A 20,647-nucleotide genomic window follows, 5' to 3' on the forward strand; every position below is an offset into this window, starting at 1 on the left:
TTTTAGATACAAGTTTGGGAGTTTCGGCGTTGTTTTAAGAACAGAAAGCATATGCTACTATGCAAATTACATTCATCATCATCATCATCATCACTTCCATATTATACCATTTCATAGTCTTTTAGATCGAGACTAGAGTTCGTCAAGAGATAATTAAAAAAAATCTATACGTACCTAATATTATAAACCTGAAGAGTACGTTTGCTTGAACGCGTCAATCTCAGGAACTACAGGTCCGATTTAAAAACTTATCTCAGTGTTAGATCTGGATCATTTATCGAGAAGACCATAGGCTATATTATATTATCACGCTAAGACTAATACTACCTCAGGAAAATGTTTGAAAAACGGGGGAAATATTTTTTATAGGAAAATGTACGGTTTCTGTAAAATTCCTAATTTACGCGGGCGAAGCCGCGCGGGACATCTAGTAATTCATAAATAAGTAAAGAAACGACTGTAATAATAACATAGTATGTACTAACATTATAAGAAAGGGGACTGAGTAATTTTGTATGGACCTGTGGCGCCATTTTTTACTAGCGGCCAGGGATAAAACTATTACTATTTTGTAGCACTACATTAGAGAAATGTTGAAAGTTACTGAAAATTAACGAGTGTAATATATCATTGATATGCAATATAAATAGAGTAGGAAATAGCACACAGCCCTGAGGAAACCAGCAGACTGAGTATCAAAGCATTTACCGTCAACTACGACCTTTATGCTTCTGTCTGCTAAGAAACTTGTTACCCACTTGCATAATTTCTCATGGAGCCCATATTATGATGGAAGTAGCTCTGATAGCAGCGCTTTGTGCCAAACCCAATCAAAGGCCTTCGCAATATTCAAACCAACAATTTTACAGTCAATGCCTTTCCCTTCGACTCAGTCCAACGATGAGTTAGGTACGCCAAGAGATCACCAGCCGAGCGAGTAGCGACCCTTACGGAACCCGTACTGTTTGTCACTTAGTAATCCCTGGGCGTCCAAGTATCGAAGGATCTGGCTATTGATTATGGATTCCATTATCTTCGAGAAGAGGGAGGTTTTAGCGATTGGTCGGAATTGGAAGAATCTGAGCGGCCACCTTTTTTGGGGATCGGGTACGCTAAGTGTCTTCTGTCTTCCAAGAAGCCGGAATAATGCCAGAAGAGTAGAAGAGCCGAAAAAGACGCGTGAAGACCGTAGCCAAAACTGGAGCATACTTTTTAAACACAGTAGGAGGGATTTCGTCAGCTGTTCTTACGTGGGAGAACTATGCTTCGGCACGAATGAGCCGGCTCGACCGGAGAAATACGACGGGCTCACAGAAAACCGGTGTGAAACAGCGCTTCGCCGAGTGAGTGAGTTTACCGGGGGCCCTTATTTCATAAAAAAGGCCAACTCGACGTTTGGATATCAAGGGAACGGCGGGCCATTCGCACTGAGCGCTGATGAAACTGAATATCCGACATGATGCTCGTGTATTGCGGTAAGGTCGGCGGTTTATGTTCAGCCGGTGTCAACTTTGTGTGGAGGTCAATTTCATAACCTCCATACAAAGTTGACACCGGCTGGACCTACAAGGGCTGAATTTTCAGCGATGTTGCTATTTTAAATATAAATTAATAATATAAAAATTTATTAGTATGGCAGCATACTCATCACGTGGCGATCCGTGAGTATTTAAAACAAAAACAATATGGCATTCCTGGTTTGCATTGCATCACTCATTGTTTAATCAGAATTCCATATTTCATTGATTTGTTTGTTATTAACCGCTAAAACGTTGAGTCGAGCTCTGCTCCTCCGTTCTAAGGCCGGTATAAATAGTCAGTACTCAAGATGCATCTCGGTCTCAAGACACGGTTCAGGCTCTGTGATTGGTTGGCTGTCAAAATTTGGACCAATCATAGAGCCGAACCGGGTCTTGAGACCGAGATGCGTCTTAAGTACTAACTATTTATACCGGCCTAAGTGTTACAAAATTCAGTGAATCGTGAGTTAGTGACTTTGTCCTACAAATAGATCAATCCACATTTTAGGACCATCAAATCAAAGTATGAAATCCTTTCTATCTCTGCTACCACTTCAAGATTTTTCGCAGATAAAAAAGTTGTTTGTCTTATCAATTTATTATTAATTTTTAATTATCAATTTAAAAAGTTATATGTCTAGCTGGCTGTTGATGAATAGGAACGCGAAACTTTCACAACCATAATGTATGTAACATTAAATATACATATAATAACCACAAAATAAACTGCATGTGTAATTTACTACATATGTTTAATCGATCATTAAGCAAGATGCGGGTGGCCATTAATAGGGTTAAATCTGATTCAATTTTGAGAGATAGCTGACATCATTAGGGAGATGACTTGCGGATGTTGAACTCATCCATTGGCTCTCCATATTGTTATGGTTTATTAGCGTTGATTCTTCAGTATTTCTACATTAAATTAACAATGTATTTAAGTTATTTAATTGGATAAGGATTAATGCTGTATTTATCAAAATTGGAATGTCGGAATCGGCTCCAACGATTTTCATGAAATTTAGTATACAGGGGGTTTCGGGGGCGATAAATCGATCTAGCTAGGAATCATTTTGCTATACTACTCTGTCATCCAGGTACTATAATATAATATAGCCTATAGCCTTACTCGATAAATGAGATATCTAACACTGAAATAACTTTTTAAATCGGACCTGTAGTTCCTGAGATTAGCGCATTCAAGCAAGCATACTCGTCAGGTTTATAATATTAAGTATAGATTTTTTTTTATTATCGCTAGACAAACTCGAGCCTCGATCTAAAAGACTATGAAAAGGCTCATAATCATGGGACGATGCATGGTATAATATTATGGTAGTGATGGTGATGATGATGAATGTAATTTGCATAGTAGCATATGCTTTCCGTTCTTAAAACAACGCCGAAACTCCTAAACTTGTATCTATAAAGAATCAGGAGTTCTCTCAGCACCTTCCGAACCACGGTATACCAGGTATACCTCGGTGCAAAATCTTACTTATTTGTAGGATATTCATATATTACTTCTCACGAAACCGAAGTCACCACATGTTTCCCCATAAATTTTGAGGAATTCCCTCGATTACTTATGGATCCTTCATCAGATCACCACTTTTGTGAATATTGGGAACCAAAAGAAAAATTTTGAAAATCGGTTAACAAACGGCGGAGTAATCGTTGAACATAATAAAACGAACATAACAGCTCCCCCATTTTGAAAGTCGGTTAAAATTGTAGCCTATGTGTTATTCTGATGTATAAGCTATATTATTGTAAAGTTTTATTACAATCCGTTCAGTAGTTTTTGCGTGAAAAAGTAACAAACATCCATACATCCTCAAATCCACACATCCATACATCTATACATCCAAACATTCAAACAAACTTTCGCCTTTATAATATAATATAGTAGGACTAGTAGGAAGTAGGATAGTTGGAAGTAGAATAAAATGTAGAACTGTCCATACTTTTTGTTTGGTTTGCGATTATTAGTAACTAGACGTTCCGCGTGGCTTCGCCCGCGTATATTAGAAATTTACGGAAGATGTACGGTCATTTTCCCACAAAAAAATAGCCTATGTGGGCTATGTCTCTGCAAGTGGTCCTCTCTAAATCTGTGCCAAATAAAATAATAATTGCTCCAGTAATTCGGGAGATAAGCCGTTTTAACCCTCTATTGCATGAATTACATGATAGATTGAGAAAAAAAAATTAACTGGCTAATATTGCTTTATAACTCTTCGTGCGCGAGTTTGACTCGCACTTGGCCGATTTTCTATTTATTAATAAGACACAATACGAATGCCAATTTCTAAATCGGTATAAATACAATATAATATAGAAAATGTGAACGTCAAAAACTTTTTAATTATGATTTATGACGGCAAAATTATCAAAATGAAGTTCATTGACTTCGAGACACGATACCCTCCCTGCACAAGGGATCTTCTATACACATCAGATCGAAACCGGATACAAAAAAAGTTTAAAATTATGTTACACATTTGTTCTGTAGATTTTTTCTGGAACAATTTTGATACGTATTAATAAAGCCACTTAACTTTTAGTATTATTAATCCGTTTATTATAGCTCATAGTTATTATTGTGGAGAATAATAAAATAAATACCTACGTAGAACAACAGTTAATAGAATAACAATCATTTTAAACCAGCAGTGACTCATACGACCTTTGAATTTATCACAAATTCGACATTCTTGAATAACAAAACTTGTTAGGGACTTCGGCGACTAGAAATTTAATATTTTGCTTTTAACAATCATTCAATTGAAGCCAAATGAATCCTGAAAAGGAAACGTTTATGAAAACGGCCGTAAAAGCTTTAATGAATAAATGACCTCTGGAAACGAAAACAATTGTGGCTAATGGATCGTCAAATAAAAGGAGTGGTGTTGCGAGCAGACCTTGACCGAATACAGCACCGCTATATCATCATAATAAAAATGAGTTAAAGCGACAAACAAGTAATATATGTTCAACCTTTTCGGCCTTCCACAGCTGATGAATAATGTAGACTATTAATAACAGAATATGGTAAATGTTGGCAAAGGTTTGCATATAATATATACAATATATAATCGTGTGTCTGCAGATTGCAAATTGCAATTCAACTATAATCGTGGTTATAGTTGAATTGCAATTTGCAATCTGTAATTTAATAAAAACGGAAATATATCGGTCAAGGTGATGTTACAGATAAAACAAAAGTGATGTTAGAGATCAGAAGTCAGAACTAATGTTGCCAACACAAAAAGTGATGTCAGACGATTATAAATAGAATATTAAATTGGAACAGGCCGAGTTTGAAAATTTACAGCACGATTCAAGATTTATAACCGTGGTAGAGTTTGTAAATAAACTATCGGGTAACAGCTATGCCCAACAAAGAGTTTCCTTGTTTGACTTCTACGAGGATGTAGTCCTTACTACAAATATGTTTTATCAACACAAGGTAAACAATAATTTGCGTCGATGCAAGTACAAAATTACTTCATTACAAACTGTGAGTTAAGGGATAAGGATATCTAGTCACTTCTGCAGTTTATTTTTCCTTATAAGCACATGAACAGAGTACTGTGTGTGTGAGTTGTGACGTCATCCCCTTCAGAAAAACCGGTCCACATCATGCATGACCGCAGAGTCATTTACGGGCTTGATTCATTTCATCAACAAGCCCGATAGATCAGGTACCGAATTGGAACGACCAAACCGAGTATATAAATTGATTTGTTAAAAACAAAGAAACAAAAGACAGGTCAACTACAAAAGAAACGAGTATTTTACTAAGAAAAGTACATTTACTTAATATTTATATGTGACAAGGCATTCAACACGATGTATTAAGTTCTATCAACAATGTAATCCTATAACATTCCACCAATCATAACAGACTAGTGACTACAGAAATAGCACCCAAACCGCAAGTAAACATCAGTTCACAGTTGTTACAGATACCGGCGTTTATCGCTAATGTAACGTTAGATCCTGTGACGACAACAGAGCTAATGAAATGTACCTTATCAATATCCATTACCAGCGGATTAACACTTCACTCATTTTGAGGAGCTTTCATTCTCTAATAGATAGACGAAAGTGGTAAATAAAATAAATTCATCCGAATTTTCCGCATGCCTGATTGAAGTAAACCAACCGAGGTAGACCAGCTCTACGTTTCTTAAACACAATTTTATACTTAAATGCTATTTACGGTTGACTACATCACAAAATACATTAAATATAAATTATTCAAAGACATTAAATTGTTAATGAGCTCAGTATTAATAGAAGCATAGCAAATTGTAAAGACCTTGTAACATTCCTGGAGAAAAAACTAGCATACAGTGGCAATGTTTCATTTTGTTGAATAAATAATTGGCTACTATATCGTCTTTACCAGTTGCGCAATATCTTCAAATAATATTAGTTTTAGCGAAGGACTTGAGGAAGATCTCGCATGAATACCAAAATTTAATGCCAAAGTTGATTCTTCGAGAATTTCTGGAGCTGGACAAGTATGCAAGGCAAGGCAGGCAAACAAAGATAGGGCTGCACAAAGGATTACGTGGTCCCTGGTAAGATATTCAATTATTTACGCCTAAGAAGCAATTAGTTATATTAGCCAGTGCACGGTGGACGATGGTTAGAAAGATGGCGGAATGCGCACGACCCGTTAGCATCCGGCAGAGCCTGCACTTTGTCACAAGCACACTGGTATAATAATTGTTTTGCATATCACCTTGTAAATTAACCACAACGGGAAGAAAAACATGCAATTTTTGATTACAGAATGCTAATTGAACGAAATAGAATCAAAAAATTTACCAAATCTACGGTAGAGCACAGCAGAACTAACAATCAAATATCAAGACAACTGATACAAGACTACATGCAATTTTAAAGATTCCTTCATGAACTTAAGTTATTTTTTAGGTATGGTGATGCATTTTACTAGTTATTACTTACCTGATCCCTGAGATGTCTTTATGACTAACGTAACATAATTACATCATTACAATAAATGAAATCATTCTGATTCTGAATATTCGATTTATGTTTAAATATAGGAGCATGTAGGTCTCGCCGAACCTTTTCTAGTTTGTATATGGGTAGAACCTTGTATGTATGCAAAGTATGCGAGTCAGCATCACAATGCACAAGTTTTAATGAATGGTTTGATTGAATTGATTCAATGTAATCAATCAATGATTTCTTCCTGGTCATTTGATCTATTAGTACGGGAGCCCTAGAACATTTTTTTTTATTACTATCAAGCTTTTTTGTAAATAACATTATTTTGATAAGACGAACAACATTTTTGACTTTATCGTCCTAAAATATGGATTGTTCTATTTGCAGGACAACGTTACTCTTAAATTATATGACTATTGACTATTAATCTATCAACATACAAAAAATCAGCTTGTTAGGGTTCCGTTTTACGGCTCAGTAGTCAACCAAGTTTTGTTGATTACAGAACCCTATTTAGTACTTAACGGAACCGTAACGAGCAGATTTTTTGTATATTGATAGATTAATAGTCAATAGTCATATAATTTAAGAGTAACATTGTCCTGCAAATAGAACAATCCATATTTTAGGATCATCAAGTCAAAGTATGAAATCCTTTCTGTTTCTGTTAGCTACCACTTTCAAGATTTTTCGCAGATAAAAATGTGCCTGCAGCCGCCACTTAGCCTCATACATATAATATACAACATAATGTCAACAGGCTTTCGGACAAACTCATATTGATGTATGCGTCGACCTGGATAATTTTCACGTCATTGCTTGGACAGTGGCAATCTGTGGCTTTCCTCGGGTAATATAGTGTTAAAACGTGCTGTTCTGAAGCTATCCCGAACAAAGTCAATGTCCTGGCATGTGACACGCTCGGTACATCAGCATAAAGGAACAATGAGCGGATGATAACGCCTTATCTGCGACCGAGGAGACGCCGGAAACACAATATGGCCGCTTCTAGATACGCGTACGCGCAACTAACTGTACCTAGCTTGACACTTCAAAGAAATTGAAAGTTCTATTTCAATTTATACAGCCTTCTTCTTGTCTTTATTTTGTCATGTAGTATCAGTGGTGTTCCTAACGGCTATATTTTCACAACACGCTATATAGAATATGCTACATTTTTCAAGCGCGCTAGTTTTGACGCTACGTTATAACGAATGAAATCTCGATTCTTTCAAGCGCGCTTGCTTTTACGCTACGTTATAACGTAGCGTCAAAGCAAGCGCTCGTTAATTCGTTATAACGAATTTCAAGCGCGCTAGTTTTGACGCTACGTTATAACGAATTTCAAGCGCGCTAGTTTTGACGCTACGTTATATCGAATGTAATCTCGATTATTTCAAGCGCGCTAGTTTTGACGCTACGTTATATCGAATAAAATCTCGATTCTGGATGCGTTGTGAAGTTACCGACGTTATTGAAATACTTTCTTTATGTTATATCAATAAAATGATGATGCGTAACATCTACAATAATTATAACGCGGTGGGTGAGTTAATAATATAATATAACGTGTTTGTTACAAAATTAGAATAATATACTTAATCGTTATAATTTAATAATGCATTATTTGGTTAATTATATTATGTTGCAAATATTAATTTTAACTCTGTATTAATATTATATTTGAACAAACATGATTAGTAAAATTATAGGCGTATTTCAAAGTTCATTATGTAGGTAATATGTACCATGTACATTGTACATAAATTGGTTTAGGTTAGGGTTAGGTTGTATATATTACTTATACAATTTTATTAATTATTATATATAAATGCTTTAAATATTTTTTTTTCTTTTTTGGTACTACATAATATTATGTAAGTAAGTACATATTTTTATTTACAATGTTAGTTTTTTTTACATTTTATTTACATTTAAAAATATTATTTGCGCCACTTCTGTCGATGACAAACGATTTCTTCTGTCACTAGTAACGTATCCAGATTCAGAAAAAATTTTGACCCCGTGCTCTGCTTGCTGACCGGTCGTTGTAGCCTATGGCTGCCCCGTTCAAGCCAGACGCGGGTTCGACCGGCGCGGACCTCCAACGCGGCTTATGGTCGAGGCGACCCGGTTATGCTTGATGTCTGCTGACGTGGTGCGGAGGGGCGGGGAGTGTTGATGATGATTGATGTCCAGAAGGATGCGTGTTCTTGTCGGTGGTCACCAATTTAACGTTGTTCGTGGCGGCCGAAAAGGAAGATCTTCCGACCGAGCGAGATAGCATGCTCGGTCAGGCCGAAGCCCACTGACGTCATTTCAGACGTTGTATATATCTTGCCGTTCTCCGAAACTTCGATAGCGCGATGCAGGAATGTTAGGCGAATTGTGGGTACCGCCACATCACTCCCCCCCCGATAGTTGCCTACACAGTGAATTTCGTAATTTCGTTTTGTACGAGCCTATTTCGGTCTCGCGCTTGCTGGTGATGCAAAACGAGCATAATTATCTCTTTATCTAAATCAAGCACGGTTTTTAAAATTGCGTTCAAGTGAATAAAATACGAGTAATTACTTATATATAATTAGTAACCTAGGTAATTTGCCCCCCTTGGCTCTGAACCTGGGTTCGCCCATGGCTGCAGCATTTAAACACGATTGGTCAACTTTTATAACACAGAATAATTAATCAAAGAGACCTCTATAAAAACAGGGATTCTAATTTTGCCAACACAGGAGAATGATTTAAGCCTCCAAAATTTGTACATAGATTAATTCAAGCATACACTTTAATTTGCCCATAGCATATTATATGAAATATATTTATGGTTTTTAAATTACGCGACAAAAACCCATTTTTGCCGGCCGGCCCGGCCTCTCATAGAAAACAAGCGATCTAAAACATATCCAAAACGATTTTTTACTTTAACGCGGCGCGTCACCTTAATGAAACTGAATGCTGCAGAATTTCCGCCTAATCTTTCTCCTTTGGCCTTAGTCTAAACAGAAATATTTTACTGATGATTAAACGGTAGTTCACTTGAACGGGATTTATGACCTAAAAAACTAAATAAAGACAGTTCGCAGTCCGCGCGTCCGCGAAGGACGCATGCTTGCGTACGGCGTACGCGCATCGTCCTTCTCGCTCTTGTATTCGACCGCTCTTTATCTTCTTGAGAATCAAGTATTGCCTTTTTCATAAACCAGTTATAGTCCGCGGCATAAAAGTAATCAGCAAAAATAAATGCAAATGTTATAATATTATGTGGTTTTAGTTATTTTGTAACTAAAATTTTATTAAACCAAAGGACATGAAGAAAAATTAAAATTTTGCTATAAATTATGGTCTACAATTAATTATTATTTAATAACTAAGATTAAAATCTTTATTTGCAAAACATGCAGTTTATATTGAATTCAGCGACTTGTGCAGGCATGTAACTACCAAGCTTTGTATCATTGTGTGGGTAATTCAAATATGATAGGCTTTTTTGCTCTAAATATTTCATATTTTTATGACAATAACCCAAATTGAAATTCTACAGAAGTGACCAAAACAAAATACTTTATTTATAAGACAAAATATTATTTATTTTGTTATAATTGAGGAGAATTAAATCATGTTTTCCAATTATTTTATCTTATTTTAAAAGCATTTCATGGTAACTATAGATAATTTAATCTTTGTTTAACAATTTTTAGGAATCAAGAAACATAGCTATCCTGTACTAAAATGATGATGATATTATGATTAATACTGAAGCGGGCAAGGTCCTTGCAGGGTTGCGGGGGTGATCGCTCGTCCGATTTTTACACTAGTCAGTATAATACAAAAAGGCTGTACCCACTAAGGTACAGGTTTAATGCATTAAAGCTCATGATATTATTATCATAGACAAGCCAAGTAAAAAGTACCTGTAACAAACTTTGACATCAATTTTCTTGACTTGGATATCCGTAACTCGGTGTAAGACAAATCATTTAAATAATACAAACTATCCACTGTTAAATTATTACTATTAAGTATCTTTTCTGGCACAAGGTGAGGAAATTAAAAAAAAAATTGAAGTCAGTTAGGCTAAAGTGTAATATAATCATTATGTTAGTTAACAAGACACATTACTAGGCAGTGACTAAACAAATTTATATCTCTGTTTCAATTAATTTTGATCTAAATGAAAACAATAAAATTAAACTGAGAGCATGCCTACTATTATTATATTATAATCATGGGCGCCGGCAGGGGGGTGCCAGGTGGTGCACTTGCACCCCTTGGAAATCATTTTTTTATTTGTAATGTTTCGGCACTAAATGTATTCTGTTGATGTAAATAGACAGTTACTGTTGTTTGTAAAAAGTAAAAAGAAAAGCAAAAAAAGAAAACTAAAATCTGCACACCTTGGAAATTATTTCTGCCGGCGCCCATGATTATAATATAATACATGTTACATAATACAAGTATTACACTTATTACAGCCTTCTTATACTGAAAGCTATGTTTACATGTAGATAAAAAGGAATTGAAATGGTATTAAAGCAGTTACATAAATTACAATTATTTAATCAACAAATAATTATTAAATCTGTATGTAAATATTATTTTTTTTTTTCGAAAAAAGTGCCTTGTATTTTAAAAAAATATTTTTTTGGAAATTGGTTAAAAGGAGGAGTGTGTTTTGTCATTCACCCACCTCCTATTTAATAATAATATAATAATATTATATTATATTACAATATAAAGAAAATTGATTTGATTTACTATTTTAGATGCTGTACTCATAGTATAATTTCTATAAAATAATATTTTATGGCTATGCAAGTGTTACATGAACTTAGACAATAATTACAGTTTACTTACCAAAACTCTCAGTGAGTTTCAGCATCACACCACCAATATGCATATCTCCCTTGACGACCATGGTGCGTTTCTCATTCAAATCCGTCACGTAAATCGTGAGGTTCCATGAACCGTCACCAACTATTTCACCGTCCGCGAGCATTTTGATATGTTTTATCTACACTCAATTACAATTATTTTTCTACCGAATTTGCATTTCGACTTGTAAAACTGTCCACTGACGAAGACACGCGAATTGCGACTGAGTCACGGTATGTTCATAAAGTTGTAATCAAAAGTACAACACTGCACAAACAACCATCTAAGCTCAAAAGGCGAGAATCGACTGAGCGGGCCACAGAACACTTGGAGCGGGCGCTGAGCGGCGAGCGCAGAACGAGAGGCGCGAGCGCGGACCGCGATCACGATGTGCAATTACTGAATGAAAACTGAATGCTGTCTTCGGAGTTCGGACACGACTAGACAGAACCACCATACACTAGTTTATTATATCTTATTAGATACAAATAAACTTAATACTAAATGCAACTAGTAATTAAAAATACAGTTCGTTTCGTAAATACTTAATATGCTCCAAGAAATACGGTACCTAATCTACAGTAATCTAAAAAAACTTTTTTGTGCAAGAATTAATGAATTCACATTTGATGATTTGACGCTGTCACGCGTCAGTCATGAGGTGTCAATTGTGACAGTTACTTCTTTTTTCTTATTATGGCACTTCGGCTATATAACCATGGCCAGTGACAAGTATTATCCCATCAAAAACATCCTTAATTTATTCAGTCCCTACCTAGGGGACCTTCTGTCTCAAGTTAGTACGTAAGTTATTATCATATCATCATCAATAGATCGACTTGGACATCGCATGAAAAGACAATGTAGGTATGTTACAATTTTGAATTTATACATAATCCATACTAATATTATAAATGCGAAAGTATCTCTGTCTGTCTGTCTGTCTCGCTTTCACGCCAAAACTACTGAAACGATTGCAATGAAATTTTGTACACAGTTATTCTTAGAGTCTGAGAAAGGACATAGGCTACATTTTGATGTGGGAAAATATCTTATTTCCATGAAAATATCGATTAAAATGAATTCGTATTGCGCGTGGCCAGCGCTCATCCCGGGGGTCCTGGGTTCGAGTCCCGCAGGCGGAACAAAAAGTTTTCAGTGTTCCTGGGTCCTGAATGTGTATTAAAATAAAATTTCAAAAATCTTAAATATATTTTATGTATAATATTATAAAAAATCCAGAAATATATCGATGCAATGAACATTTTAGTTGTAATACGATTCAACAGATGGCGTTTTAATTTTTACTTCATTGTAACATAGAATTAATCATACTTATTAGTTATTATGTTTTTGTTTATAGTTTTTAATACGTTAGAATATTATGTTTAATAATATTATCACTTGGTATAATAATAATCAATCTATCTTATCTTATAGAACTCCTACTGCATTTCTAATCCATACTATCCATACTAATATTATAAATGCGAAACTATCTCTGTCTGTCTGTCTGTCTGTCTGTCTCGCTTTCACGCCAAAACTACTAAACCGATTGCAATGAAATTTTGTACACAGTTATTCTAGAGTCTGAGAAAGGACATAGGCTACATTTTGATTTGGGAAAATATCTTATTTCCATGAAAATATTGATGAAAATGAATTCGCATTGCGCGTGTCCAGCGCTCATCCCGGGGGTCCTGGGTTCGAGTCCCGCAGGCGGAACAAAAAGTTTTCAATGTTCCTGGGTCTTGGATGTGTATTAAAATAAAATTTCAAAAATCTTAAATATATTTTATGTATAATATTATAAAAAATCCAGAAATATATCGATGCAATGAACATTTTAGTTGTAATACGATTCAACAGATGGCGTTTTAATTTTTACTTCATTGTAACATAGAATTAATCATACTTATTAGTTATTATGTTTTTGTTTATAGTTTTTAATACGTTAGAATATTATGTTTAATAATATTATCACTTGGTATAATAATAATCAATCTATCTTATCTTATAGAATTCCTACTCCATTTCTAATAAATGTGACAAGTTGACAACAGAAGGCGCTCTAAAATAAAGGAGTTCGAGTGTACCGTGTTGGTCTATATTCCATCCAGAAAATATATCAATGCAATCAAATAAGCGTCAAAAGCGTGTAATGTATTTCATGTAATAAAAGTGTTAATAATGGTTTTTAGTGAACATTTAAATTCCATCCAGAAAATATATCAATGCAATCAAATAAGCGTCAAAAGCGTGTAATGTATTTCATGTAATAAAAGTGTTAATAATGGTTTTTAGTGAACATTTAATGCTAGATATTGTTGAGTTCTGTGGTCCCGCTAAATAATAAACCTTAAGAATGGTCAAAGAATGCCTCAAACACGTGGATTTAACAATAAATACGTAAGTTTTGAACAATGTTTTTTGGGCTTTTCAGTCGGTATTTTTGTAAGCTAAAAAGATAATTTTTAAGTTTATTAATTCCTTATTCGTGCTATATAAGGCATTAGTGCTAAAAATGTCAAATCAATTAATAATTTGGCTATAAAAATTGCGTAGCTTTTTACGTGTGTTTACGGATTCTCATCACTTGAACTATAGTTAATCGATATCATGAACTAATTGACTTTCTTTCCTGTATCTTGATGTGCTTCGAAATAATCGACAAATAGAAATATTCAAGAAAATAAACGCACACTACTTGTATGAAAAAAAGCTCAAAATGGCCACGCGATGACGGGCTAAGACTACATCTATACTATAATACTTTATCTATGCTTTTATCATACTTAAACGCCATTTTTGACAGTTCGCCTATACCAGCAGCAGCAGCGCACATTGACCATTGACTTTTATAAGTGGACTCGGCATAATGGTCTCTACCAAATCAAAATACTGTGGCCGGTCCGCCATTTTATGTTCCGGTTCTCCAAGGTACATAAACTGTCAAAGTGTCGTATTATAGGGATGCCGAAATTGAAAGAAAATATCGATATATCGATACATCGATATTTGAAAAAATATCAATATTAGTCTCGATATATCGCGAAAAAAATAGGCACTTGAAATGTTCACAAAATACTCAGTTGTATACATACTTTAATATTAATAATAATTGATGGTAAAATTAAAATAAACTGTAAACACTTCGTGCGCGAGTACAACTAGTATTTGTCCGATTTTTTGGTAATTTTTGCCCGATATCAATAATGGCAACTTAAATAATAATTAGTAAAGTTAAAATAAATTAAATAGTTTTATTAAAATTAAGGAGGCTCCTATATAAAAAAAAATATATTTGCCTATTTTGTCTCTAAGATGTACTATAATACATAGAGACAAAATAGGCAAAAATGATATTTTTTTATATAATATAAAAAAATCATTTTTGATATCAATATATTATATAATATAACAGGACGCTCACTTATAACATGTTAGTTTATCGATGTCCTCGACAAATATCAACCGAGTATCCCATCACTATAGACCGCCATGTTTAGTTCTTGGCAATATGGCGCTGGCCACACTTTTTTGTAGTTATGTCGCCTCCATCTGTTTCTTTACTCATTGACATTGACTGACATTGACATATTCAATTAAAGCCTTGTCGAATGTATTTGTAATCTGTGAAAACAGCGCGAACGTCAAGTTTTTTTTTCATGTACTAAAAAGTCTTAAAAAGTAATCAAATATCATTTTAGTTGAATAATTAAATTTACGTAAAACGCGCATTAGCAATCGCTTGAAATGTTAAGAATTTATTTCGAATCGTGTCGATATAATTACGTGTAACATCTTTTATGAGTAGTAAAAACGTATCGATAGACAATATGGTGGCTAGGACAAGAAATAAAGGTAATTTCTTTAATTTATGTACAAGTATTCTGAAAACTTTTTATCATATTAGTATTTAATTAGAGCCACCGCGTTTCCTTCTATAAACAAATAAAACAAAAAATATCTCAAATATTATATGTATAATAATATCATTTGTATTTATTGTGTGCCCTATGTCAACTTTTGCATAACATATGTATTTTGATTTAAGCGCTATCCTGTTCTACCCCAGAACATTATGGAGAGGATTCACCGTCACGAGACAGTGACTCCATTTACGACTCTGACAGAGGAAGCCCAGTACCTTTCCTATGTACACAAGATGGAGCCGAGGGAGAAACTGATGTTGTTTGGAACTTCTATACTCCCAAGTGTAACAGTGCTACTTCACATAACAAAAACAGTACACCTCTCAGTAGAAAAGGAAGAAAAGTGAAACCTAAGTTGATAAGCAAGTCCTTAACGAAACAGAAAATTATAAAGCCATCCCAAAAACAACATGAATTGTATCAAGAGCTCCTCGAGCTAAATAGAAATGTGCATGAATATATAACTAAAAAGCCACCAAAACCTGATAAGCCACATTCAGAAGAAGATATCTTCAGTGACAATAGTGATAGTTCACCTAAAAGCATCTTAAGACCCTCCATGTGCTTAAGAAAAAATGTGTTAAGTTCTAAATTTGGAAAATCAGAGCCTGAAAATGGCTTAGAATCAGACGATTCAATGAATGAATGTTTATTGAAAGCTAGCCAGATTGTAGAGGAGAATGTCTTGCCAGACTATAAAGCTAAAAGACCCTGCTTAAATAGGTCTGAATTTAAAAATAAAACCAATACCAACATTGTGGGATATGACTCAATGGATTCTATATTAAATAACATTGAACTAGAATCTCCGAGTATAGTTAGAATAAAAAAATGTGAAACTCCCAAAATAAATAATGACTCCTTTGATAATTTACTAGAAGACTTGAATGACAGTGCTTTAGAGAGACTTTCACAGGTCCCTCTGAAGAAAGACTGCAAGAAAACACCACTATCTAAGGGTAACTGGACATTGAAAGAATTAGTAGTTCATGATAGCAGTCCCAGGACTTCAGTATTTAGTAGACATAATTCAATGCCTGAGTCACCAACTGCTGCAGACTTAAATAAGCCTTCCACGAGTGGAACTGCAGGTTTTGGAAGACATAAGTCTATGCCATTCAATAAATCCATTAGCAAAGGTAAAGTTCTAATTATCTTGTTTTTCTAACATTTGAAATGTATCATAGGTATTAAATAGGTTTTATTGTTATTACTAGCTGTTGTCTGTGACAAATTTTGCTGGTTTGTTTCACATTTCTAATTCTCTATTCCTATTGGTTGCGTTGCAGCATTATGTTATTAATCCGGGAGTTGACAGTATGTTTAAAATTTTAAAATAATTATTAAATTTTATAGATTTATTGATATTGATAAAAACTCTAAAACAATACAAATAACTAAAAAATAATTATTGATTTATTTTATTTTACATTGAAAAAAAAATAGATTTATTAACTGTAAGTCACGTGATTGGAAACGCTAATCTGAAGCAGTGACGTCATTTGTGCGACATATTTGAATTCAGTATTCAAAATAATTTTTTACTCATTCTAGGGCATAATAATGAATAAAATATTAATTTACAGGTATTATTGTAAACAACTGAAGCGCTTAAAACTATTTTTAAAAAGTTGTCAACTCCCGGATTATTATCATAATATCATCCCTTGATAAATGGACTATATACTTACTACACAAAAAATTAAATTCAAACTACTACTTCTTAGTACATTTAAACAAGCAAACTCTTCATCTTTATAATATTAGTACAGATTATAGCAAAGGTAATTTTTCTAATGAATTTACAATAACAGTTAGTTTTTTTTTCAGGTGATTCTCCAATTAAATGTTCCCCAGATGAAATTGAGAGAAAACGCAAACAGGCAAGGGAGAAGCTCTTAGCTAAAAGGTTGCTACCTTTTACACAACAGAGTAACCAGGAAAATACCCAAGTAAAGAGAAGCACTCAAGCTCCTTTACCTACCAGCAGACAGCAAGCCCAAAACAAAAGTAAAGCGACCGAAATAAATAATGCCTCCAATATAAAATGTTTAATAGAAAAAAAGAGACAAGAAGCACTATTGCGATTAAGAAAAAGACTTCAGAAATGACTGAATATTTATTGTGTTTAATAAATATTCAGTCATAAGTATTTTTAAGTTGTTTTGGTTTGAATATTGTCATAAATCATAATAATATTTTGCATTTAGTGTACAGAGATGACTAGTTTTAACAATTAAATAAAAAGTATACATTAATATATTATTTTTGTTCTAATTGTAGAGCATAATGCGACTCAGTGCCACTCGCTGTTTAACAAGTTTGTATTCATAATTAATCATCACAAAGAAATGTATTATATAATTATTAATTTTCTACTATTTCTATATATATAAATTAATGAAAAAAATGAGCTAGCAACTGGCAAGAGTTGTATAGTGGGAGCATAAGGTATTGTATTTTCTATGAGTGGGAATGAGACAAGGACACACTCATAGACTTATAATATACTTATAAGTTTATGCTCCCACTAAGAGCACTCTCGCTCGGACCCCTTTTCAGTAGCTACCGCCTACCGGCTACCGTTTAGATCAGTGTTACTTAACCATTTTTTTAGACAGGCCACAATCTTCATAATATGATGACTACATATAATATAATAGACGTCTTGGTCACTTGACGATTTTTAAAAACACCTCAGATTTTTTTTCTGTCTTTTACTAGAGAATGTTTTATTTGCCGTAGGGCCATATAAAAAAAATACTCTGTGGTTCATCTGTGGTTACTGTCAGTTTGACAGGAGTGTCCAATAAATGTCAAAATCGGATGAATATGTCAACAAAGTTCAACGATTCAAGTTTTCACTTTATCGGCTTTATGAAAGTAGTAATTTAATTAATTCATACTCTTATTTATTATACTATTGCATAGAGTTACTTCAAGCTAAGTCAAAATCTAGTTGCCTCAATTTAGGTACGTTGTAAATTATTTGGTCAGTGTCAAACATGGCTCTTAACAATTGTAGCCGCCAAATGAGCAGAGTTTTCTCCAGAATACCATCGTTCCTTGTAAAGTGCCAACGCACTATAAGTATCAGTAAGCCTGTGAATATTGGTATGATACCAATTGTTGTGGAACAGACCGGCAGGGGTGAAAGAGCTTATGACATATACTCGAGATTACTTCGGGAACGAATTATTTGTTTAATGGGACCGATTAATGATGATGTTAGTTCTTTAGTGGTCGCGCAGCTACTGTTCCTTCAGTCGGAATCGAGTAAAAAACCCGTGCACCTATACATCAATTCTCCCGGTGGTAATGTCACCTCTGGTCTTGGAATATATGATACCATGCAATACATAACTCCGCCTGTTGCTACTTGGTGCGTGGGTCAAGCGTGCAGCATGGCCTCTCTTCTGCTAGCAGCCGGAGCTCCTGGCATGCGCCATGCTCTGCCTAACTCACGTATAATGATACATCAACCATCGGGAGGTGTGCGAGGACAAGCTACAGATATTCAAATTCAAGCTGAAGAAATATTGAAGCTTAAGGCTCAAATAAATGCATTATATGTCCGTCACACGGGTCTGCCAATAGATAAGGTTCAGAATTCAATGGAGAGGGATAATTTCATGTCTCCAACAGAGGCAAAAGCCTTTGGCTTGATAGATAATATTCTGGAACATCCTCCATCTCATGTTGAAGACAGCGAGTCACCTACAAGTGCCACATCAGGATAGATCTGATAGAAGGATTTTATGATGGTTATGTTGATTACTATTACATAAGTTTGTGGATTAATTTAAAAATATTTTGTTATACTTAATGTAAAATAATTTAGCATCTGTTATAGAAAGGAATAAATATTTTTGTAAATATTTTTCTGATATTTTTCTGTTTACATTAACAGCTGTGCTTTTCCATTCAAATTCTATGAGTAAATTTCATGGTAATTGATGTATAATAATGACCTTCGTGAATTAATTGTATTATTATTCCACTACTATTATTATTTAAAAATATAACTATGACAAAAATACATATTATGTATTTAAATTAATAATATTGTTCACTGTATTTTGGTAGTCTGTAGAGAGTAAGTACTTGATAATTTTATCTATATCTTTATATCTTTAAACGAGCAATTCTTGCGTATATATATATATATATATATATATATATATATATATATATATATATATATATATATATATATATATATATATATATATATATATATATATATATATATATATATATATATATATATATATATATATATATATATATATATATATATATATATATATATATATATACTAGCTGTTGCCCGCGACTTCGTCCGCGTTAGCATAGTAGATCGCATCCCAAGTATTAGTTATTGTACAAAAATATTCAATGTACAGAATTGACTTTCCTACGATTTTATTATATAAGTATAGATGTTCCGCGCGGCTTTGCTTACGTAATTAAGGAATTTCACGCAACCGTACATTTTTCCGCAAACAATAGCCTTTGTTCCTTCACGTAGTCTATTCTTCATGTATGCCAAATAACATAAAAATTGCTCCAGTAGTTCTTAAGATAATAAGCAATTTCAAATAATTTTCCTCCGTTTTTTCCACATTTTCCTCTATCTCTTTGCTCCTATTAGTCTTAGCTTGATAAAATATAGCCTATAGCCTTTCTCGATAGATGGGCTATCTAACACTGACATAATTTTTCAAATCGGACTAATAGTTCCTGAGATTAGCGCGTTCAAATAAGCTCTTTCATATAATTTCCCCCGTTTTTTCCACATTTTCCTCTATTTCTTCGCTCCTATTAGTCTTAGCGTGATAAAATGTAGCCTATAGCCTTCCTCAGTCAATGGACTATCCAAGAGTAAAATAATTTTTCAAATCGGACCAGTAGTTCCTGAGATTAACGCGTTCAATCTGAGATTAGCGCTTTCAAACAAACAAACAAACTCTGCAGAATTATAATCAGCCTCGACGATTCTGCATTGCCAACCGAGCTGTTTCACGGGCTGCTTCACTTTGCTCTCGTGATTGAGAAGCACGAAGTCGAGCCATACTATTGCGGCGCTGTTCACGTGCAATTTCTTGTTCTTCTTCAGTCCTTTCATTTGCAGTATTTTGTATTCTTCTTGCATTACGGCTTTGTCGGGAAAGATTCGATCGTCTTGGTCGCGGCATTATTAATTAAACTTCACTTCACTTCAATCCACTTGTTAATTATTTATTTAATAGAAATAGTTTTAATATTGATTTCTTACAAATATCAAATTGTCATCCATACGTCATTACATAGCTGTCATTTTACGTC

General features: G+C 34.1%; 3 protein-coding genes across 5 annotated transcripts in view; 2 read left to right on the forward strand and 1 right to left on the reverse strand.

Moving 5' to 3' along the window:
* The window catches only part of LOC121726604 (unc-112-related protein-like), a 52,426-nt gene extending 40,495 nt beyond the window's left edge, over window positions 1-11,931 (reverse strand). The window contains exon 1 of one of the 3 annotated variants that reach the window (XM_042114032.1): window positions 11,367-11,931. In XM_042114032.1, the coding sequence (XP_041969966.1) occupies window positions 11,367-11,508 (142 nt within the window). In that variant the 5' untranslated portion in view covers window positions 11,509-11,931. Of the gene's footprint in view, window positions 1-11,362 lie in introns of all 3 variants that reach the window. The other 2 variants (XM_042114031.1, XM_042114033.1) reach the window with 2 other exon arrangements.
* A 3,150-nt stretch (window positions 11,932-15,081) lies between these two features.
* LOC121726454 lies at window positions 15,082-17,515 on the forward strand. Its single transcript, XM_042113836.1, has 3 exons — window positions 15,082-15,248; window positions 15,442-16,458; window positions 17,150-17,515. The coding sequence occupies exons 1-3, from the start codon at window positions 15,194-15,196 to the stop codon at window positions 17,428-17,430; spliced, it is 1,353 nt and encodes a 450-aa protein (XP_041969770.1). The 5' UTR covers window positions 15,082-15,193; the 3' UTR covers window positions 17,431-17,515.
* A 644-nt stretch (window positions 17,516-18,159) lies between these two features.
* Window positions 18,160-19,156, forward strand: LOC121725938 (ATP-dependent Clp protease proteolytic subunit). The gene has a single exon (XM_042113137.1). The coding sequence runs from the start codon at window positions 18,325-18,327 to the stop codon at window positions 19,057-19,059; it is 735 nt and encodes a 244-aa protein (XP_041969071.1). The 5' UTR covers window positions 18,160-18,324; the 3' UTR covers window positions 19,060-19,156.
* Window positions 19,157-20,647: the final 1,491 nt, after the last annotated feature.

This window comes from Aricia agestis, chromosome 4 (genome assembly GCF_905147365.1).
Source record: "Aricia agestis chromosome 4, ilAriAges1.1, whole genome shotgun sequence".
Classification (NCBI taxonomy): Eukaryota; Metazoa; Arthropoda; class Insecta; order Lepidoptera; family Lycaenidae; genus Aricia; species Aricia agestis.